Genomic DNA, 18,411 nt, shown 5'->3' with positions numbered 1-18,411 from the left:
CGAGGAAGATAGGGAAAGATAGAGGTCTTGCTTCCTAAAATCCTTCCAAGATGAGAAAGGTATACAAAAACCTTCCTGCCCAACTCACTCTTCTTTTGGTCTTTCTCACTGAATGTCTTGGGATCTAATCATACTGCTCCCAGTGAGGAGGACAGTCTGCCTGCATATCCTGCTTCCAAGCCACCCAGACAGACCCAGATGTTGTTTCAGGACCTAGACATCTCCGGCTGCAGTGCTATGACAGAAGCTGGTCTCTATGCACCTGAATAGCGATATGAAGAGTCAGCTTTTGGGCACAGCTAATCCCACCCCAAATCATGTACAGCCAAAACACAGATTTAAATACCAAAAGGACTCTTAGAGACAGCTAGCCTAGCTACCTCACTTAGAAAAACTGGTTTTCAAACAATCTATGTGTAACAATAAAAGCATAATATGCTGCCGAAACCAGTCTGGCTCAGTGGATAGAGCGTCAAGCCTGTGGACCGAAAGGTCCCAGGTTCGATTCTGGTCAAGGGCATGTACCTTGATTGCAGGCACATTCCCAACAGGATGTGTGCAAGAGGCAGCTGCTCAGTGATTTTCTCTCATCAATGTTTCTAAGTCTCTATCCCTCTCTCTTCTCTGTAAAAAAATCAATGAAATATATATATATATATTTTAAAAAGCATAATATGCTAATTAGACTGGATGTCCTTCCAATCGTCCATCCTTCGAGACAAAGCTGCAGTGGATGGCGTTCGTGGCAGAAGCCCCCAGCTATAGCAGCAGCTGGGGGCCAGGGCCAAGGTCTTTGCACGAATTTCGTGCACTGGGTCTTTAGTTATTTAGAAAAAGTATTTTCCATTTAATTTGCACTTAACACTTACACAGAGTCACAAATGTCATAATTAAAATCTGTGTTCCCGATCCTAGAAAAACTGACAGTAGCATCCCTTTTCTTGGAGGACGGAATATATCACCATGAACTAATTTCCAGCCAAATTCTTCCTGGGCATCCTCCTAAAAAGAAAATGAAATTATTTGTCATGTGACATCACCAAGACAACTAGATAGTTTATTCACAATTGAGATACAGAAAAAAAAATTTTAAACTTACAAATATTAATATTTATTTCAATTTTGAAGTATAAGCTTGAATTATGGAGCTTTACCATTTTCCTGAATTGTTTTAAAGGAATGCTGTGTGTTATAGTCTACTAATACTACAGTTACAAAGGAATTTTAAAAAGAAATACAAAGATGTGATACCTACCTAGGTCTAGTCTAAGCTTTATGATCCATCTTAACATCTTAATTTTTAATCACTCTCTATCCTTTTCAAGCTATATTCATTAATCTCCAAAATAAACTAGATCTCATACCTATTTTGCTGATACACAACACACGCACACCGGGAGTTAGACTTTACCTTGTCATTTACGAGGAATGTACAAATTGAAGTTTTATTAAAAGTACAAGGGCTCTAAATGGATTAAATAAAATTATATTTGATATTGGCTTCAAAGTAATTGGGGGTAGGGAAAGAGTAGGTGGGATTCTACAGATAAAACAAAACTGGACATGAGTTGATAACTGTTGGCCCAGAGTGATGGATATACTAATCTCCTTGCCAGAATGAATGTCTGTTAAAAGTATGGGCAGAAATTATATGCATCCCTTCTTTTAGGTGACATAATAGATTAGTTAGACAAGGAACCAAAAGTGATTATTTTTTTATTGAACAACTATACTGAAACATTCAAACAATGTAAGTGGAAGCTAAGTTTCCAATAAAGAGTTAGGTCCCCTTTCTTGGAGTAAACAAATGTGACTAGTTTTTATTATTGTTGTAGAGAATCTCTACCTATATATAAACAAATGCATGAATAGTTTCTTCTCCCCACAACAAATGGTACCTTATTATATACCACTAGCAGCCCTGCACATGAATCTGTGCACCAGTAGCTGTCCTGCCCTCCTGCAGCTCCTCCCCAACCCCTCAGCCCCCCATCATAGCTCGCTGCCCTGCCCCCTCCTGTAGGTCTCCTCCGGCAGGCTTGTAGCTGGCCGCCCCAGCCTCCTGCTGATCCGTTATGCGGTCGTTAAGCAGTCTGTCATTACACTTCATGGTATAACAACCATTTGCATATTACATCTTTATTATATAGGATATTTCATACCTTATCTTTTTAGCCTAGTATCATGTGGTGCTGTTCCACATTTGTATATAGCATTGCCTTGTTCTTTTTAATGCTTACAAAGTACATTCCACTGAACGAATATTCCATAATTGAAATCTACTATTATAAACAACATGTATTCATTGTTTTAAGATAAAAAACAACAATAGTAAAATCTTTTGCATCCTGACTAGTTTCTAGAAATGGAACTGTTGGGTCAAATTACATTATAATCTAACATTGCCGAATTGCCTTCCATAACTTACACCAATTAATATTCTTATAAACTACAAAGTGCTCATGTCTTCAATCCCCAACACATTATCATATCAAACATTTAAACTTCTACTAATGTACCAGGTGAAAATCTTACACTGCAGTTTTAATTTGCAGTTCTCTTATAAGTGATATTGTATCTCTTTATATGTTTCAGAACCATTTGTATTTGTTTTTTATAGACTTTTCATATGTACCTTGGCCCAGTTTCTTATTGGATGGTTAATTGTTTTTAAAATTTCTTTATTGAGGAATTAAACAATTTGTGTTTTTAATAGGTATTAAAATATTTTTCCATTTAATATTTATCTTTCTACTTAGGTATTTTTTGCTATTCAGATTTTTAAATGTAGCATTTATTTATTTTATGGCTTCTGGCTCTCTGTCATACTTATAAAAATAAGTTCACATGTGTACTACTATTTTATTGGGTCACATTTTCATTTAAATCATTAATTCTTTAAATGTAAGGAATAAAGTTGGACTTTACCTTATTTATCTCCCCAGATAGCCACTCACTTTATTCAATACTACGTATCCAATCTGTTTTTTAAAATATAGTTTTGTTAATCTCCAATTTTAGACTCATATTACTAGATACAGAAAATGTTTTCTTGAAATTTTTTAATTTTTGGTTTGCCAATCCTTCTAAATCTCTTTAGCATTAGTTTTTATGCTAGAGGCCTGATGCATGAAATTCATGCAAGAGTAGGCCTTCCTTCCACTGGCTGCCTGCACCCAGCCTTCCCTCGCAGCCCCAGCTTCATCTGGAAGATCATCTGGAAGGACATAGGGAAGGATGTCCTGTCATATACCGTATTTTTCGGACCATAAGACGCACTTTTTTCCCCCCAGAAGTGTGGGGGGGGGGGAAAGTCCCTGCGTCTTATGGTCCAAATATAGCCTACACATATACTTTTAAAAAAAAGTTTTTTTACTTGCCCGGCTCTGTGTAGTCTCTGTGTGCTTGCCTGGCTCTAAAATGGTTCTAAATGCTGCTGTTTACGGGTTGATTACATGTGTTTATGACTGTGATGTTGGGTTTTAATGCACATAAAATATTTTAGGACACTATTTGTTTCAGAATCTTTTTTTCTTCATTTCCCTTCTCTAAAAACTGGTGCGTCTTATGGTCCGGAGCGTCTTATGGTCCGAAAAATACGGTAATAATTATGCTTTTATTATTATAGATTATGTGTTTTCTGCTAAAGTAATTCTATAGAAATTCCTGTGGTGAAGGTCTGTTTGTGGTCAACTGTATTTCATCCTTATTTCTGAAAGATAGCTTCTCTAGATATTTAATGCTATGTAAATAATTTCTCTCACCAATTTAAAGATATTCTGTCTTTGAGCTCCTACTGCTAGTTTATTCTTTGTTGATCCTCTGCCTAATTTTTGTCACAGTTGATCTAGGTGTGGATTTATTTGTATTTAGTCTGCTTGGGATATATTGTTTTCTGTATCTATGGATTCTAATCTTTGTTCTGTAAGCCTATTACTTTCCATATATTTTATACTCTGTATTTAATAGTTCTAGTATCTGAAATCTTGGGGGGGTGTCTAAATCTGTTATTATAAATTTTTGTGAATTTCTACTAATAGACCATATTTTGCTGATCTTAAATTGTAAGAATCCTGTAGCTAAATTTGGAAACTTTGCTTCAGAGAATTTCTACTTGAATCTGCCAAGAATCAAAAGGCACTTACAAAGTTAGCATCATTTTGCCCTCCCTACTCCCCTTCAAGAAGCCAGGCTTAATGTAGGAGAAGACAGAGGTTCAGCTCCCTCACTAATGACCTAAGATTTAGTTTCTCAATTGATTAAAGACTTTATATAAGCATTGCCTTAAAGGAGAACTTTGACCTCCCATGCCTGGGTTGTTTCTTGCTCTGGCCTCAGTGCACTTTTCTGGGGGGCCGGGTAGCGCAGTGGGCATAGTCCTTAGATACGTTTCTTGCCTACTTCAAGCTCAGCAATGTGCCAACAAATGTGATACAGAAAGGACTGACTAGTTTATTCATTTATTCAACAAATATTTATTCAGCACCAATTATATGCTCTGAACTGTTCAAAACACCAGTGATACTACAGTGAGTATAACAGAAAAATCCCTGTTTTCATGAGTATGTGTTCTCATCGGGAAGATAGACAATAAGTAAAAAAAATACATAGTACATTAGATGGTGGAAGTGCTATAGAAAAAAGTCAGAAGTATGGTATGGATATGTATTTGGGGAGAACATGGGAAGATCATGTTTCAGTAAAGACTTGAAGGAGGTAGGGGAGCCAAACATGTAAATATTTGAGGGATGAACATTTGAGGTATAAAGAAAAGCAATGATCCTTCCAGATTATTTCAAAGACTCTGGCTTTCACTCTGAGTAAAATGAAAAACCACTAAAGGGTTATGATCAGGAGTAAATGATCTGACTTATGTTGGAACAGATTTGCTCTGACTGCTACAGCAAGAAACTGGAGGTAGGAAAAGAATGGTAGCAAGAATGGAAGGAGGGTTGCCCTGACCCTGTGCCCCATGGCACACCTCTGATTAAATTAAGAAAATGCCACTAACTTAATGATTATTTGGAAATGCCAATTATGAACAAAGTATCTTGAAATTATTTTAATAAAATATGTAATAAAACAATAAAAAACCATGAGAAAGGATTATAGAAGTGCTAAAAAGCTTATAAAACTTAACATGTTCTTTTCTAATTAGAAGATGACAGAAAGCTTAAGAGGGAAGGTTAAGAGGCTGGGTAAGAGAAAACAATAAAAATCTGAGTTTTTTGTATTTATGACAAGTCATTGTGGTTCTTATGGAAATTTTGTTAAACAGCTGTTATAAATGAAAAGCTATAAAATATATAACATTATGCAACTTAATTGAGAATAAATGAGGATAGGACAGTAAGTTACTTTGAATATACCAAAAGGTAGAAATGATAATGGTTCAATTAAAATAAATTTTTTAAAATTTAATATGCACACAAATAAAAATTTCTTGGGAGTTATTTCATTCAACTTTGCTGTTTCACACACTGAGTGTATGCTGGGAATGGAATAACAGACAGACCTGACAGCATATAAGTGAAAAAGAGGACAGAACCAGCTGTGCACCTACATTCTGCACCAAAATACTGACACAGATGAGGCTGTAAACAGTTCAGTTCTCTATGCTGTGGTGAGTGACTTTCTAGAAAATGTCAAATTCTTAACCATGATTTTCTTACTTGAAAATGTGAATTCGGGATAACTTTTGAGAAGAATCCTATATAATTGAGAGATACAATAATATGCTAATGGTTGTGATGCCCCCAAGCCATAACGACTGTTTAGCAGGAGGCTGCGTGCAAGGCAGGGTGCAGCTGCCACGTTGCTCCAGAGGGGGCGGAAGGGGGGAGGTGCCCCAAGAAGGTGGACCATCCTGTGGTGGGGAGGGTGGAGGAGAGAGCCCATAGCGCCCTCCTTATCAGTTCTTCGCCACCCACTGCTCTCACTCAGGGCACCGCTGCCCAGCTGCCAGGGGAAGCAGTGCTGGAGGCTTCCATGCTCTCCTCTGGGGCCATGATGCCTGGAGGAGGCGGGACTGAGGGCGGGGCTCGAAGCGGCCAGAGAAGGCCTGAGGGGTGGGGAGCTGGGCCAGCTGCACTAGAGCTCTGGGTGGAGAGGTTAGGGTGTCAAGGATGGATGGCTGAGGTGCGCACAGGTGGGTAGGGCCGCGCTTTCGCACATTCTGCCTAGTTATTATTTAAAACCTTTCCATATTGGGGGAACCATTTTAAAAATACGTAATTGTTGAGCCACTATTCTGATCACCTGAAATTAATACAAAACAATACTGAATAAAAACTAATTGAAAAATTTTTTAAAAATCAAACCTTTTCAAAGAAAATATAAAGACATTTCTTGGAACAGAAGAACGGTTCAAATGTTTCACTCACCGTAGAATCCATCTGATTATATCTGGCAATATCTTTATGCAGTGTCCGTAGCATAATCATAGCAACCATTCCAGACAAGAAGAGGACAATGACCAGGGAATTCATAATGCTGTAGAAATACACGTCAGAATTAACCTGTATCTTAATCTTTGCAACAGTGAAACTCCTTTTTAAGTTGTTTATTAAATTGAATGAACTGTATTCTGCTATGTGTCCTTCCAGTGTATACATAACTTTGTACAATAGTACCATGAACAGTTTTATAGGCATGAACAGTTTTCCAGATAAAAATTTTGAGTCACTCTTTTAAGAGAGAATAGTCATAACAATAGCAGTAGCTTGTTTATTGAGCACTCTTCCTTTCCAGGTAAGGTGCTCAAATGCTGTTTAATTATTTCCTTTAACCCTCAGAACAGTCAGTCCCATGAGGCAGCTACTTCTAGATAAAGAAATGGACTCTGAAAAATGAAGTGACCTGGTCTGACTCATAACCAGTAACTTAAATCCAGGACTGAACCCATCTCTGATTTAAAAGGTCAAACTTTTGAATAACTGAGGAGAATTTGAGTGAATCAGATGTTTAAAGGGACAAAGAATAGAATATAGAACAGAAAGCAGATTAAGTATAGTCTTACCTAAACCACTGAATGTGGGTATGAGGCATAGATTCCAGAATATAGTCCCATCTAGATGCCCACCTGATCTCTTTATCTTCCTACAGGGATTGAAAACAAAACAAAATTCTTTAAATAAGCATTTACTGACAAAATATATTAAGAATCCCCAAATTTCCATTCTCAGCTTGACCTACCATTCAATCAACAAATGTAATTTCTTATTATCATAATTTGGGTTAGTCATGAGATTCAGGGAGTTTCAATTTACTGAAGTCTCAGGAAAATCAGGATGAGATTAAATAGTAAACAAAAAATAATAAAAGTTCCTACAAGTACCTACTTATTTGTACTTTTTCAAAATCTTGCTTTAAATTTTAAATAATAATGGTGTATTTTAGATATTAAAATTTAGGGCTATATTTAACTTATTCAGAAAATTGAGTGGAATAACTTATTTGCTATGACACCATCTATCTACGCCTATAAGACACTTAAGTAGACCAAATTATAACCTAGGCACACTAAACATCTGGCAGGTGTCACCCACACGGAGCTCTTAATACTTAGAAAGAAATATATACTGTTTATTATACTAGGCTTACAAAGTTACACACCATATGGGGATAGTAAATGTCACAACTAAACTGAATTGCCAAAACAGTTTATTAAAAATAGGCATGGAATACTGCCTAAGATCCTCATAAAATAAACGTTTACTTTCCTCCTAAAAAACTTCTCCATTAATTAAAACACTCCCCCTTGAATTCCCTATGAATCTATAATAACATACAGCAACCATTTTTCATCTCCGGTAACAATTTGCTCTAAAAACGGCTAACGGTTTTGACGAGAGAGGAGCGAACTGCAAATTGTGACTCTTTGATTACGGTTGTTGTCGGTCAACTCATGAGGAACCCATTTTCCAAACTTTTGGACTTTCTCAAGTGCACACAATTGATTGGAAATTGTTTTTTGTGAACAATTTAAAGTTGTCGCAAGCTCTTGTTGGGTAATTTGAGGATTTTGCATCAAAAGAGCTTGAAGAGCTTCTTGATCAAAATTGGACACACGGCCTCGACCACTCTTGTCATCTAACGAAAAATTTCCCTCGCGAAATTTCTCAAACCAACGCTGGCATTTTCTGGCGCTAACTGCATCTTGACCAAGAGCACTACAGATGTTTTTTGCAGCCTCACTTGCTTTTCTTCCTAATTGGAACTCGTAAAGCATGCAGTGCCGAATATGCTCTTCATCCGCCATCTTCTTAGCCCTAGTTTTGCAACAAAAACCAAACCAAACACAAACTTTTTCAAGCAAAACTTGTTAATTGCACTTCACACGTTCTGTAGATACCACGTGTTTGAAGGTTATGTCAATACAAGTCAAGGCCAAGCAAGATTTTAAACGAATGTTTAAAAACGGCATTAATTATTACTAGACCCGATACATGCCCGGGTAGGGTCCCTAGGCCTGGCCTGTGATCAGGGCCTCTGGCTGCTGGCCAGGGCCTCTCTTCACTGGCTGCCAGCTGCTGGTTGGGGCCTGCCTTAATTCCAAGCCACCTCCTGGTGGTCAATGCACATCATAGTGAGCAACTGAACTCCCAGTCTTCCAGTCAAACTCCTAAGGGGCCACTTTGCATATTAGCCTTTTATATACGCAAACCCAGATTTAAAAATGGCGTTTTTCCCAAATTCTTGTAGCATACATCTTTGACAATTTCATACCAACTTCTAAGCCTATTTTCTACCTTTTGCCTTATATGTAACTCCTTTTTAAAAAAATAAATTTTTATTGCTCAGATTATTACAATTGTTTCTCCTCCCCCACCCCCCATAGATCCCTTCCACCCAATTCCCACCCTACCCTCTGCCCTTACCTCCCCCCATTGTCCTCATCCATAGGAGTATGATTTTAATCCAGTCTCTTCCTGCACCCCTCACACCCCTTTCCCCCTTATAATTATCAATCCACTCCCTTTCTTTGCCCGATTCTATTATATTCACCAGTTTATTTTGTTCCTCAGATTTTTAATTCAATTGATTTTTAGATTCACTTGTTGATATATATGTATTTGTTGATCATAATTTTTATCTTTTTTCTTCTTCTTCCTCTTCTTAAAGAGTACCTTTCAGCATTTCATATAATACTGATTTGGTGGTGATGAACACCTTTAGCTTTTTCTTATCTGACCTTCAATTTTGAATAACAACTTTGCTGGATACAGTAATCTTGGTTGTAGGATCTTGCTATTCATCACTTTGAATATTTCTTGCCACTCCCTTATGGCCTGCATAGTTTCTCTTATGGCTTACTTAATAGGACTCAATTCTCCAAGTTGCTATGCTTCTCATTTAAATGAAGACTTAAGGGAGAGATCAACCAAAGGACTTATGTGCATACATATGAGCCTAACCTAGGGGTGTCGAACTCAATCAAAGGAGGGGCCAAAATCTAAAATCCAGCTTAAATCGCGGGCCGAATGGTTTACTGAACAGTCATAAACTGTCATTGTGATGGAAACGCAGCGGAGTGCAGTGATGACAGCGCGGTGCGGGGCACATTGCAAGGCCTGGCGGGATTTGGCCCGCGGGCCTTGTGTTTGACACATGTGGCAGTGGTAAGGACAATAGGGGAGTGGGTACATGAGTGGGGGGATGGGGGGAGGGATTGGAATAGGGGATTGAGAACAAATATGTGATACCTTAATCAATAAAGAAATTTAAAAAAAAAATGAAGACTTAGTTTTGAGTGTGAATATATTGACTGGTGCACTGACAAACAATTCCAAAAATCAGCTCATTAAAAGTTAATATAATTGATAAGCTTAATCATTAATATTTTAATTAGTATAAGTAGTATGAATTTAAAATCAATTTCTGAGTTACATTAAAAATAAAAGCAAACTCACCTTGAAGCTAACAGAGTAAGTATAGGCAATTTTGATCTCCCCAGAGGCCTTGTTACTTATATCCATGGGGGTTTTAATGCAGTCTGGTTTATCTACATTGGTATGTTTGAAACTGTGGGAAGAAACATTTTAGAAAGATGCTGATAAAGTACAGTTTCAAAAAATTAGGTAAAGGTTACAGATTTTGTAAATATTTCACAATGCTGAAAATCAAACATGAAATTATTTATGTCACATTTAATAGTATAAAACAATTACTTCACTCAGATAATGGGCTTGGTTAGAATGGATACAAATTATTGTTCAAAACTAGGAACAAACTTTTGAAAACACTATACGTGAAAAACATTTAATAATCTTAAACAAACAAACAAACAAACATTGAGGGAGTTTAAATTAACTGCCATCTTATTATGGGGTGCATTTCTTTACCGCCAGTGAAAATGGCTAATTCAATTGGTGGTGGTGGGGATGTTCCTGGAAAAAATGGAATACTCGATCAAAAAGACCTCACAAATAACTAATAGGTACTTTAACACTAAAAAATTGACAAGCTAAAGAGATGCCCTTTTCATGTGGAGGTATTATTGATATGAGAAAATGCTAAGTAACTGATTTACTATCTGAAAAGGGATTTACTATCGGGGAAAGGGAGGGAGGAAGAGACTGGATGTAAACTGTGCACCTATGGATGAGGACAAGGGGGGAGAGGGGAGGGGAGGGGGGCGGAGGGTGGGTTGGGAACCTGGTGGAGGGGGGGAAGAAATGAGGAACCTTTGTAATAATATGAACAATAAAGACTGATTTAAAAAAATATATATATTAAAAAAAATTCAAAGAAATTTAAAAAAAAAGAGAGATGCCCTTTTAATGACTTGTCATATACTGGCATCTAACACTGCATGGAGACTTTCAAAATGACAGCACTAATCAGCTCATCTAGGCCTCTGATGAGAGAACAAGCTGCAAATATCTGAAGCAATGCTTTTCCATTGTAAAGGGAACTCTGTTCCAAACACCTCACACTTTCCATTCCATTTGACATGAAAAAGTCAAAACTTCCTGACTTAAAAACAAAACAAAAAGGCACTTTGGCTTGACCACTTGACCACTGACAAAAAAATAAATAAATAAACCCCCAGAACTCAGTAACAAATCATATCAAAGGGAGTTTAGTAAAATCAATCCTGAAATGCCAGATTATATGCTAGAATAAGGAAAAAGTTAATAAGGCCTGAAATATTTATTCTTTGTGTCTAAATTTCACTTATATTTAATTACTTTTTATGTTTATATAGTTACCTTCTTGGTTCAAGTTTAGCAGCCACTAATCTTGCTCCCATGGACCCACTTTCAACAACATGGTAGTGTATTTTTATGTCAACGTGGTTGAAGATGTAAAATGTATCTCTTTCATGGAAATCTGACTGTGGAACAGAATTTAAAATTAAAGGTAGAAATTGGCTATATAAGAGTTAAAACATAAAAATTAGTCAAAACAAATAGGAACATTTAAGCTTAGGCAGGATATGAATCCTTCCCCATAAAAATATTTCAGTATTAAGCTTAAACTCGTTATAAGCCAAACTAATTGGCAGAGGTACAAATTACATTTCTTTAATGTTTTAATTCTTACATAAAACTTAATAAGAGCTTGTTATAAAGAATGCATCTAATATTGTCTAGGTTTTCACAATATAACTTACAAAATAAATTTTAAAATATTATATTTTAAGTGTGCTAAAACTTAAACATTTTAACACTTTTCCTCCATGGAAGTTTATAAGTTCAGTCTAAACTAGTAACCTAAATAATTCCAGGGTCTCTGGTCAATTCTCACTAAAGTGTTCACTGATACAACCAGTTTCATGACCAAGCTCATGTTAACTTCCAACAAGTCATATTCATTAAGAGATTAAATCAGGGTGACCTGCTTATACAAAATTTAATTTAATATACATCCCCAATAATTTTAATTACTTTCAATATTAATGTCTTCACTTTATTATGACCTCAAAGACAGATATCTTTTAAAAAAGTGTAAAAGCAAACTTTTGCAACACATGGACTTAAATTTGCAATACAAATTTCATGGCTTTACATTAAGATCTTTTTGGCACTACATTATCTATATATTTTTATATATAAGATTTATGAATCTAACTTTTAACAGAATCAGGACAAAAAAGTCCTAGCCCTTTGCACGTAACACTAAGTAAATGTTGAACTAAATCTGATTTTTTGTTCGAGTTAAATTTATACACTGTTAATTTGACTTTGATTTAAGATCTAAGGAGTTATAATTCAGAACATCTGAAGTGCACTCATTTGATGAGGATATCAATTAGGTCTGGGTAAAGAATGAATCTTTCTACCAAAAACCATATTTTAAAAAGAAGCATAGAGCCCAGGTGATGTGGCTCAGCTGGTTGAGCTTTGTTCCATGCACCAGGAGGTCGCTGGTTCGATTTGTGGTTAGGGCACATGTCTGGGTTTTCGGCTCAATCCCCAATAAGGGGTGTGCAGGAGGCAGTGCATCGAAGTTTCTCTCACTGATGAGTGTGTGTGTGTGTGTGTGTGTGTGTGTGTGTGTGTCCCTTCTTCTCTCTGAAATCAATAAAAGCATATTTTAAAAAGAAGCATAGCGTTTTTATTACAAACTTACATTACTTACATTAATAACACAGGCATCTTTAGCACGGCCTTTATCTGTAATGTAACAGCCAATAGGAAATCCAGGATTACAGTACTTCTGACCATCTTCGACATCATAACACCATGTTACAGGCATATTATCCACAATCCTACACATAGAAATAAAAATCAAGTTAGTAATAACTAAAAATAACTAAGAATTACTGCTCAAATATGTCATCACTTCATAAAAGTTAATGAAATGTGATATTTCATAAGTAATAGCATTATGCCAATATTTGATATACTATAGTGAAAAAAAATTTATAGTAGAAACTATAAATGTACATAGGAGAGGAAGTTTAATTAATTGATTTATTGCAATTGCTAATTTAACAATATCTTTATTTAGACACCTAAGTATAATGGTCTTTTAGTAGAACACTTACAAGCTTACTAAATAAATGCAAAGCAATATATCTAGTTCCTCAGGAAAAATTTATGGAACAGAATAGAAGCAAATGTCTTTTAATTGTCAAGCAATTCAATAAAAAGGAAAAGAATATAATTGCAAGATATGGGAAAATATTTAACTTAAGGGCCAGGTGGAAAAGTGAAAAATATTGTATTTCTAAAACTGTGTAAATCGAACTTATGTCTAAAAGAAAGGCTGCGATAAAACTACAGAAACGTATCTTTCAAGTTCTATAGTGAAAGAACTTTTTAAACAGAAATAATAAAAATAAAGCGTAAAGTTCTGTAGCATTGCGTAACTAACTACATTAGTCCGAGCATGTGGTCCCCTATGCCCAGAGCACACTGCAGGATACAAATAAAAAAAAATTACTGAAAATATACTAGCTGTATTACAGTCATAAGACAACACTCCAGGGCATGTTTTATTTGTTAATTAATGTGTGCCTTAGGAAATAAAATTATGATTTTATATTTCCCCCAAGGTGAACATTAATGATCTAATAAAACATGTCTGGTCACATTTAAATGCTATTTAATAGTACCCAATGTACCAAGTTTTAGAATCACCTATACTATTAAATTGCTTATTATAACCAGCAGGCTAGTGGTTTCCATGAAAACACACACACACACACACACACACACACACACACAAAAAAAAAAAAAACACACAAAAACACACACAAAAAACAACACACACACACACAAAACCACACACTATAAAATATTAGAAGCATGAAAGCAATGCTTATTAATAATTCAGATTTTTCTGAAGGCCTAAATAATCATTTAATTGCCTTAATTTTTTTGAGGATGAAGTTCAATCAATGACCATATACTACCAACATATTAAATACTAGAGGCTCGGTGCACGTATTGGTGCACAAATTCATGCATGGGTGGGGTACCTCGGCCTGGCTGGTGATTGGAGCCAATCAGGGTGGCAGAAGGTTGGCCAGGGGGAGGGGCCACGGGAGATTGGCCAGCTGGGGGGAGGGGCCATGGAGGTTCTAATCCAGGCCATTGGGGCGGCCACTTGGAGGGATAGAGGACCACTGGAGGTTGGCTGGTCGTGAGGAGGGACCAAAGGTGGTTAACCAGCTAAGGAGGCTGCTGGAGGTTGGCTGTGGGAATACGATGACCACCAGAAGGCAACTCCTGTGTTAAGTGCACGTCATAGCGACCGGTTGACTAGTTGTTTGGTTGATATAGATATATATACATACAATCAACAAGCACAAAATCGTGTGTGGTTAGGGTGCCTAGGCTTAGCCTGGCCTCTGCTGCCCTGTGGCGCTATGTGAAGCTCCCCACCCCGGATGCTCCACGATGCTTGTGGCCCCTTAACTGCTCTGGGAGGCTCCCCAGACTCCTTGACTGCTCCTTGAAGCTTGCTGCTGCCCCCTTGAAGCTCACCACTGGGCGCTCTGTGAAACTGAGCTATGACAAGAATGAGGTACAGATCCATAGACATGTTTTACATGGAAAAATGCATTTTCTTAAATGAAATGAGCAAGCTGCAAAATAATGTGTATAATATTTTAGTTGTGTTATTTTTAAAATGTACACACCCTTTCATATACCTGCATATGTATAGAAAACCTGGAAGCATACATAAGAAACAATAGTGCTACCTCTCACTATTAAAGAAGCTAAGGGTGATAGAAGACTCTTTACTTTTTATTTAATACTAGAGGCCTGGTGCACGACATTCATGTACTAGGGACAGGGGGGAGGGGAGGTCATCAGCCTGGCCTGCAACCTCTTGTAATCTGGGACCCCGAGGGGTCTTTAGTATTGCCATGGAGGTGAGAGATGCTCTCACCACTGCCGCTGCACTCTCCAGCCGTGAGCCCGATTTCTGGCTGAGTGGCACTTCCCCTGTAGGAGCACACTGACCACCAGGGGGCAGCTTCTGCATTGAGTAGAGAAAAATCCTAGGCTAATATGCAAATCGACCAAATGGTGGAACTACTGGTCATAGTGGTTCCACCATTCAGTCGATTTGCATATTATCCTTTTATTATATAGGATTAGGGGCAATCAGGCAAGCAGGAGAATGGTAAGGAGCCAGTGGTCCTGGATTGTGAGAGAAATGTCTGATTGCCGGTTTAGGCCTGATACAGGATTGAGCCTAAACCTGCAGTTGAACATCCTCCGAGGGGTCCCTGATTATGAGAGGGTGCAGGCCGGGCTGAGGGACCCCCGGCCCCCTCCCCCCACATGAATTTCACACACCAGGCCTCTAATCTATAACAATAAAAGTGTAATATGCTAATTAGATCGGGTGTCCTTCTGGATGACCTTCCAGATGAAGCCAGGGCTGCGAGTGAAGCCCGGGTCCCAGGTGCCAGAGGGAAGCCAGCGTAGGCAGCCAAGGGAAGGAAGGCCTACTCTTGTGTGAATTTCGTGCATTAGGCCTCTAATATATGAATAAAAGAAATGCTCTATGTACCAAAATAAGTACTAGATATAAAAGTGATATAAACACAAAAGGTAATACATTAAGCTGTCAACCTCAGCAATCCCCTTGCAAGAAAAAGTCACTACTTCATGTTAATACTAATAGCAAAAAAAGGAAATCAATTTGCTTTATTTTCCAGTCAATAAAGTAATTTATACATTCAGTAAAACAAGTTTCATTTTGAAAAGGAAAAAGTCAAAAGTCCAAAATCTCCATGTCTTACCAGTGATGTTGATAATTCAGTAGCATGCTTTTTTTCAAGAATTCTAACTTTTGTTTGTCTTCAGCTTTCTCTGTATGGTATGTTTTTGTACAAACAAGCTTACAGGTCTCCTTCTTATTAAATGTAAACTGTATTAAAATAAAATGTTAAGAAAATTAAGTAAAAATATCCAGATCCTTCACACCTATATTATAAAGTACTTATCTCATTAAGTGCACTAATATATTAATAACAAACATTTTAAAATTTGTCATAGCTCAATCAGATTTAAAATCACTCTTATTGTTTTTCCAATTCATCATCTAATCAATATCACTCCAATAAAATTCAATTAAAATTTTTTTAAAAATTAGAAAAAATAAGCCCAGCCAATGTGTCTCAACAGTTGAGTGCTGACCTATGAGCCAGGAGGTCATGGTTTGATTCCCATGCTTACTTGCATGCTCGATCACCAGTGTGGGATAGGTAGGAGGCAACTAATCAATGATTCTCTCATCACTGATGTTTCTCTCTTTCCTTCACTTTTCTTCTCTAAAAATCAATAAAAAAAATTTTTTTTAATTAGAAAAAATAAAAATATATTTTTATTTTGATAAGTAACAGTTTTTATTTTTATTTTTGGCCACTTTAATCAATCCACCTTCTAAATATAAACAAGTCCTAGAAGGCAAAAACAAAATAAAACAAACAAAAAAACCCTGCATGTAGAAGAAAATGAACATCAGTCTCTCCAGAGTAAGGTCTCCTGACAATGTTTCGAAAATTATGGATTTGAAGGCTTTCTAGAAATAATCCAGACACATATATTCAACTGTCAACATCCCTACTTACCATGTCTAAAACTAACTCTTCCCCATTCCCCCCCAAACCTGCTCTTTCCACAGACATTCCCATCCATACCCCTCAGCAAATTCTGAGGGTCTAACCTTCAAAACATAGCCGGTTTCTGAGATTCTGATCACTATATAACCCTTCTCCCTGTACCTCCATAGTCTGAGCCATTATCAGGTCATATATATCTTAGTAACTTCAAGAGTTCTAAGGGGTCTCCTGCTTCTCTCCCCACTCACGGTCCATTCTCAACACAGCAGTCCTACTGATTTAATTGAATCTAAGCTGACTCAAAACTCTCCAATGCTAACCAGCTCACTCAGATGTAGAGCCAGTCTTTATAGTGGCCTATCAGTCACTATATAATGTGGTCCTGCTACTTCTTTGCTGTCATATCCTATTCCCTATCTTGCTCACCTGCTTGAGTTGCACCAATTTTTTTTCTGTACCTTGAACACACCAGGCAAGCATAACATCTTGGGAACATTTCATTTGCTTCTCTCTTTACCTAAAACATCTTCCCATCAGATATTCACTCTCCTACTTGCCTCAAATATCTTTTGCTCAAATGTCACCTTTTTAGTGAGACTTTCCCTGTCCTGTTTAAAATTACAAATTCTCTTATTTGTTTTCAATAGATTATACATGAGCAATTTATACACTATATGTTATTATATATTTTAGTAATCATTTTGTTTCTTCTTTTTTACTATCAGAATATAAAATCCACCAGGACAGAGATTTTCATCTTGTTCATTGCTATATCCTACACATACTACAGTACCTGGCACATGAAAGGCATTCAACAGATGTGTTAACTAGTGAATGAGTGAATATGAATGGTGAGACTTTGAGTTTATGACCCTATGAAGTGTGGCTCCAGCTTCACATCACACACACAATGTGTTACACTGCTGTTCTTCTGACCTCCACTAAAACTCACAGGTAAAAAATGGCAAAACAGATTTGGGGTTTTGTTTTGTTGCTGGTAGTTACCATTTCTTTTAAAGTAAAATTCATTGAAAATAAAGGACAAAGAACCAATACTGAAATCAATACTGAAAAATATAGGTCAATACATTTATGGCTGGCTTGAAAAAAAAACTGATCTCTTGCCTGGCCAGTGTGGATCAGTGGTTGAGCATTGACCCATGAACAAAGAGGTTCCTGGTTTGATTCCTGGTCAGGGCACATGCCTGGGTTGAGGCCTGAAACTCCAGTAGGAGTCATGCAGAAGGTAGCTGATCAATGATTCAATCTTATCATTGACTAGAGGCTCTTCCCTGCTGGCCAGGTCACCCCTAAATGCTCTCGCCTGCCAACCCGGTCACCCCCAACTGCCCTCCTCTGCTGGTCAGGTCACCCCTAAATGCCCTTCCCTGCTGGCCTGGTCGCCCTCAACTGCACTCCCCTACTGGCCTGGTTGCCCCTAACCGCCCTCCCCTGCAGGCCTGGTCCCCCGAAAATAGAATACAGGCAGAAATGGAAGGTCAGAAAGAAAAATATAAGAAAATTAGAGAACCAACCCCAGAGGTTCAAAATCTAAAAAACACAAGTTCCAGACAGAGAACAGATAAAATGAAGGAAATAATCAAAAATACAATTCAATGAAGTTTTCCACTAGTGAAAGACCTGAGTTTTCAGACTGAAAAGGTCCATTGAAAAGGTCTATTTTGTTCTCCCTGTGTGATCAACAATAATAATCTGCTTCATGTTGATATTTACTGCTGTGTTGCTAACAATTACCTGAAAGAGAAGTTGGGGTGCTTCACTGGGCTGAAAAAAGTTTACGGTAGCTAAATCAGAAAGCAGGTCTAATTAAGTAAGTTTGTTCTATATCTATAAAAGGCTAAGTTGACTAGCGCATATGT

General features: G+C 37.3%; 1 protein-coding gene across 2 annotated transcripts in view; it reads right to left on the bottom strand.

Annotated features, from left to right (window-relative positions):
* Window positions 1-18,411, bottom strand: part of TM9SF2 (transmembrane 9 superfamily member 2) — a 59,877-nt gene that overhangs the window by 23,919 nt on the left and 17,547 nt on the right. For both annotated transcript variants that reach the window (XR_004990861.1, XM_036454687.2), the window contains exons 4-10: window positions 15,710-15,837; window positions 12,586-12,715; window positions 11,214-11,338; window positions 9,912-10,023; window positions 7,019-7,098; window positions 6,384-6,492; window positions 870-1,002 (exon numbers count right to left, since the gene is read on the bottom strand). Coding sequence is in view for 1 of the 2 variants with exons in the window: in XM_036454687.2 (XP_036310580.1) it covers window positions 870-1,002; window positions 6,384-6,492; window positions 7,019-7,098; window positions 9,912-10,023; window positions 11,214-11,338; window positions 12,586-12,715; window positions 15,710-15,837 (817 nt within the window). In the remaining variant the exon portion in view is untranslated. The remainder of the gene's footprint in view (window positions 1-869; window positions 1,003-6,383; window positions 6,493-7,018; window positions 7,099-9,911; window positions 10,024-11,213; window positions 11,339-12,585; window positions 12,716-15,709; window positions 15,838-18,411) is intronic.

Source organism: Pipistrellus kuhlii, unplaced genomic scaffold (genome assembly GCF_014108245.1).
Source record: "Pipistrellus kuhlii isolate mPipKuh1 unplaced genomic scaffold, mPipKuh1.p scaffold_m20_p_3, whole genome shotgun sequence".
Lineage (NCBI taxonomy): Eukaryota > Metazoa > Chordata > Mammalia > Chiroptera > Vespertilionidae > Pipistrellus > Pipistrellus kuhlii.
The sequence above is the reverse complement of the archived record's forward strand: the minus strand, read 5'-3'. Positions and strand labels throughout refer to the sequence as shown.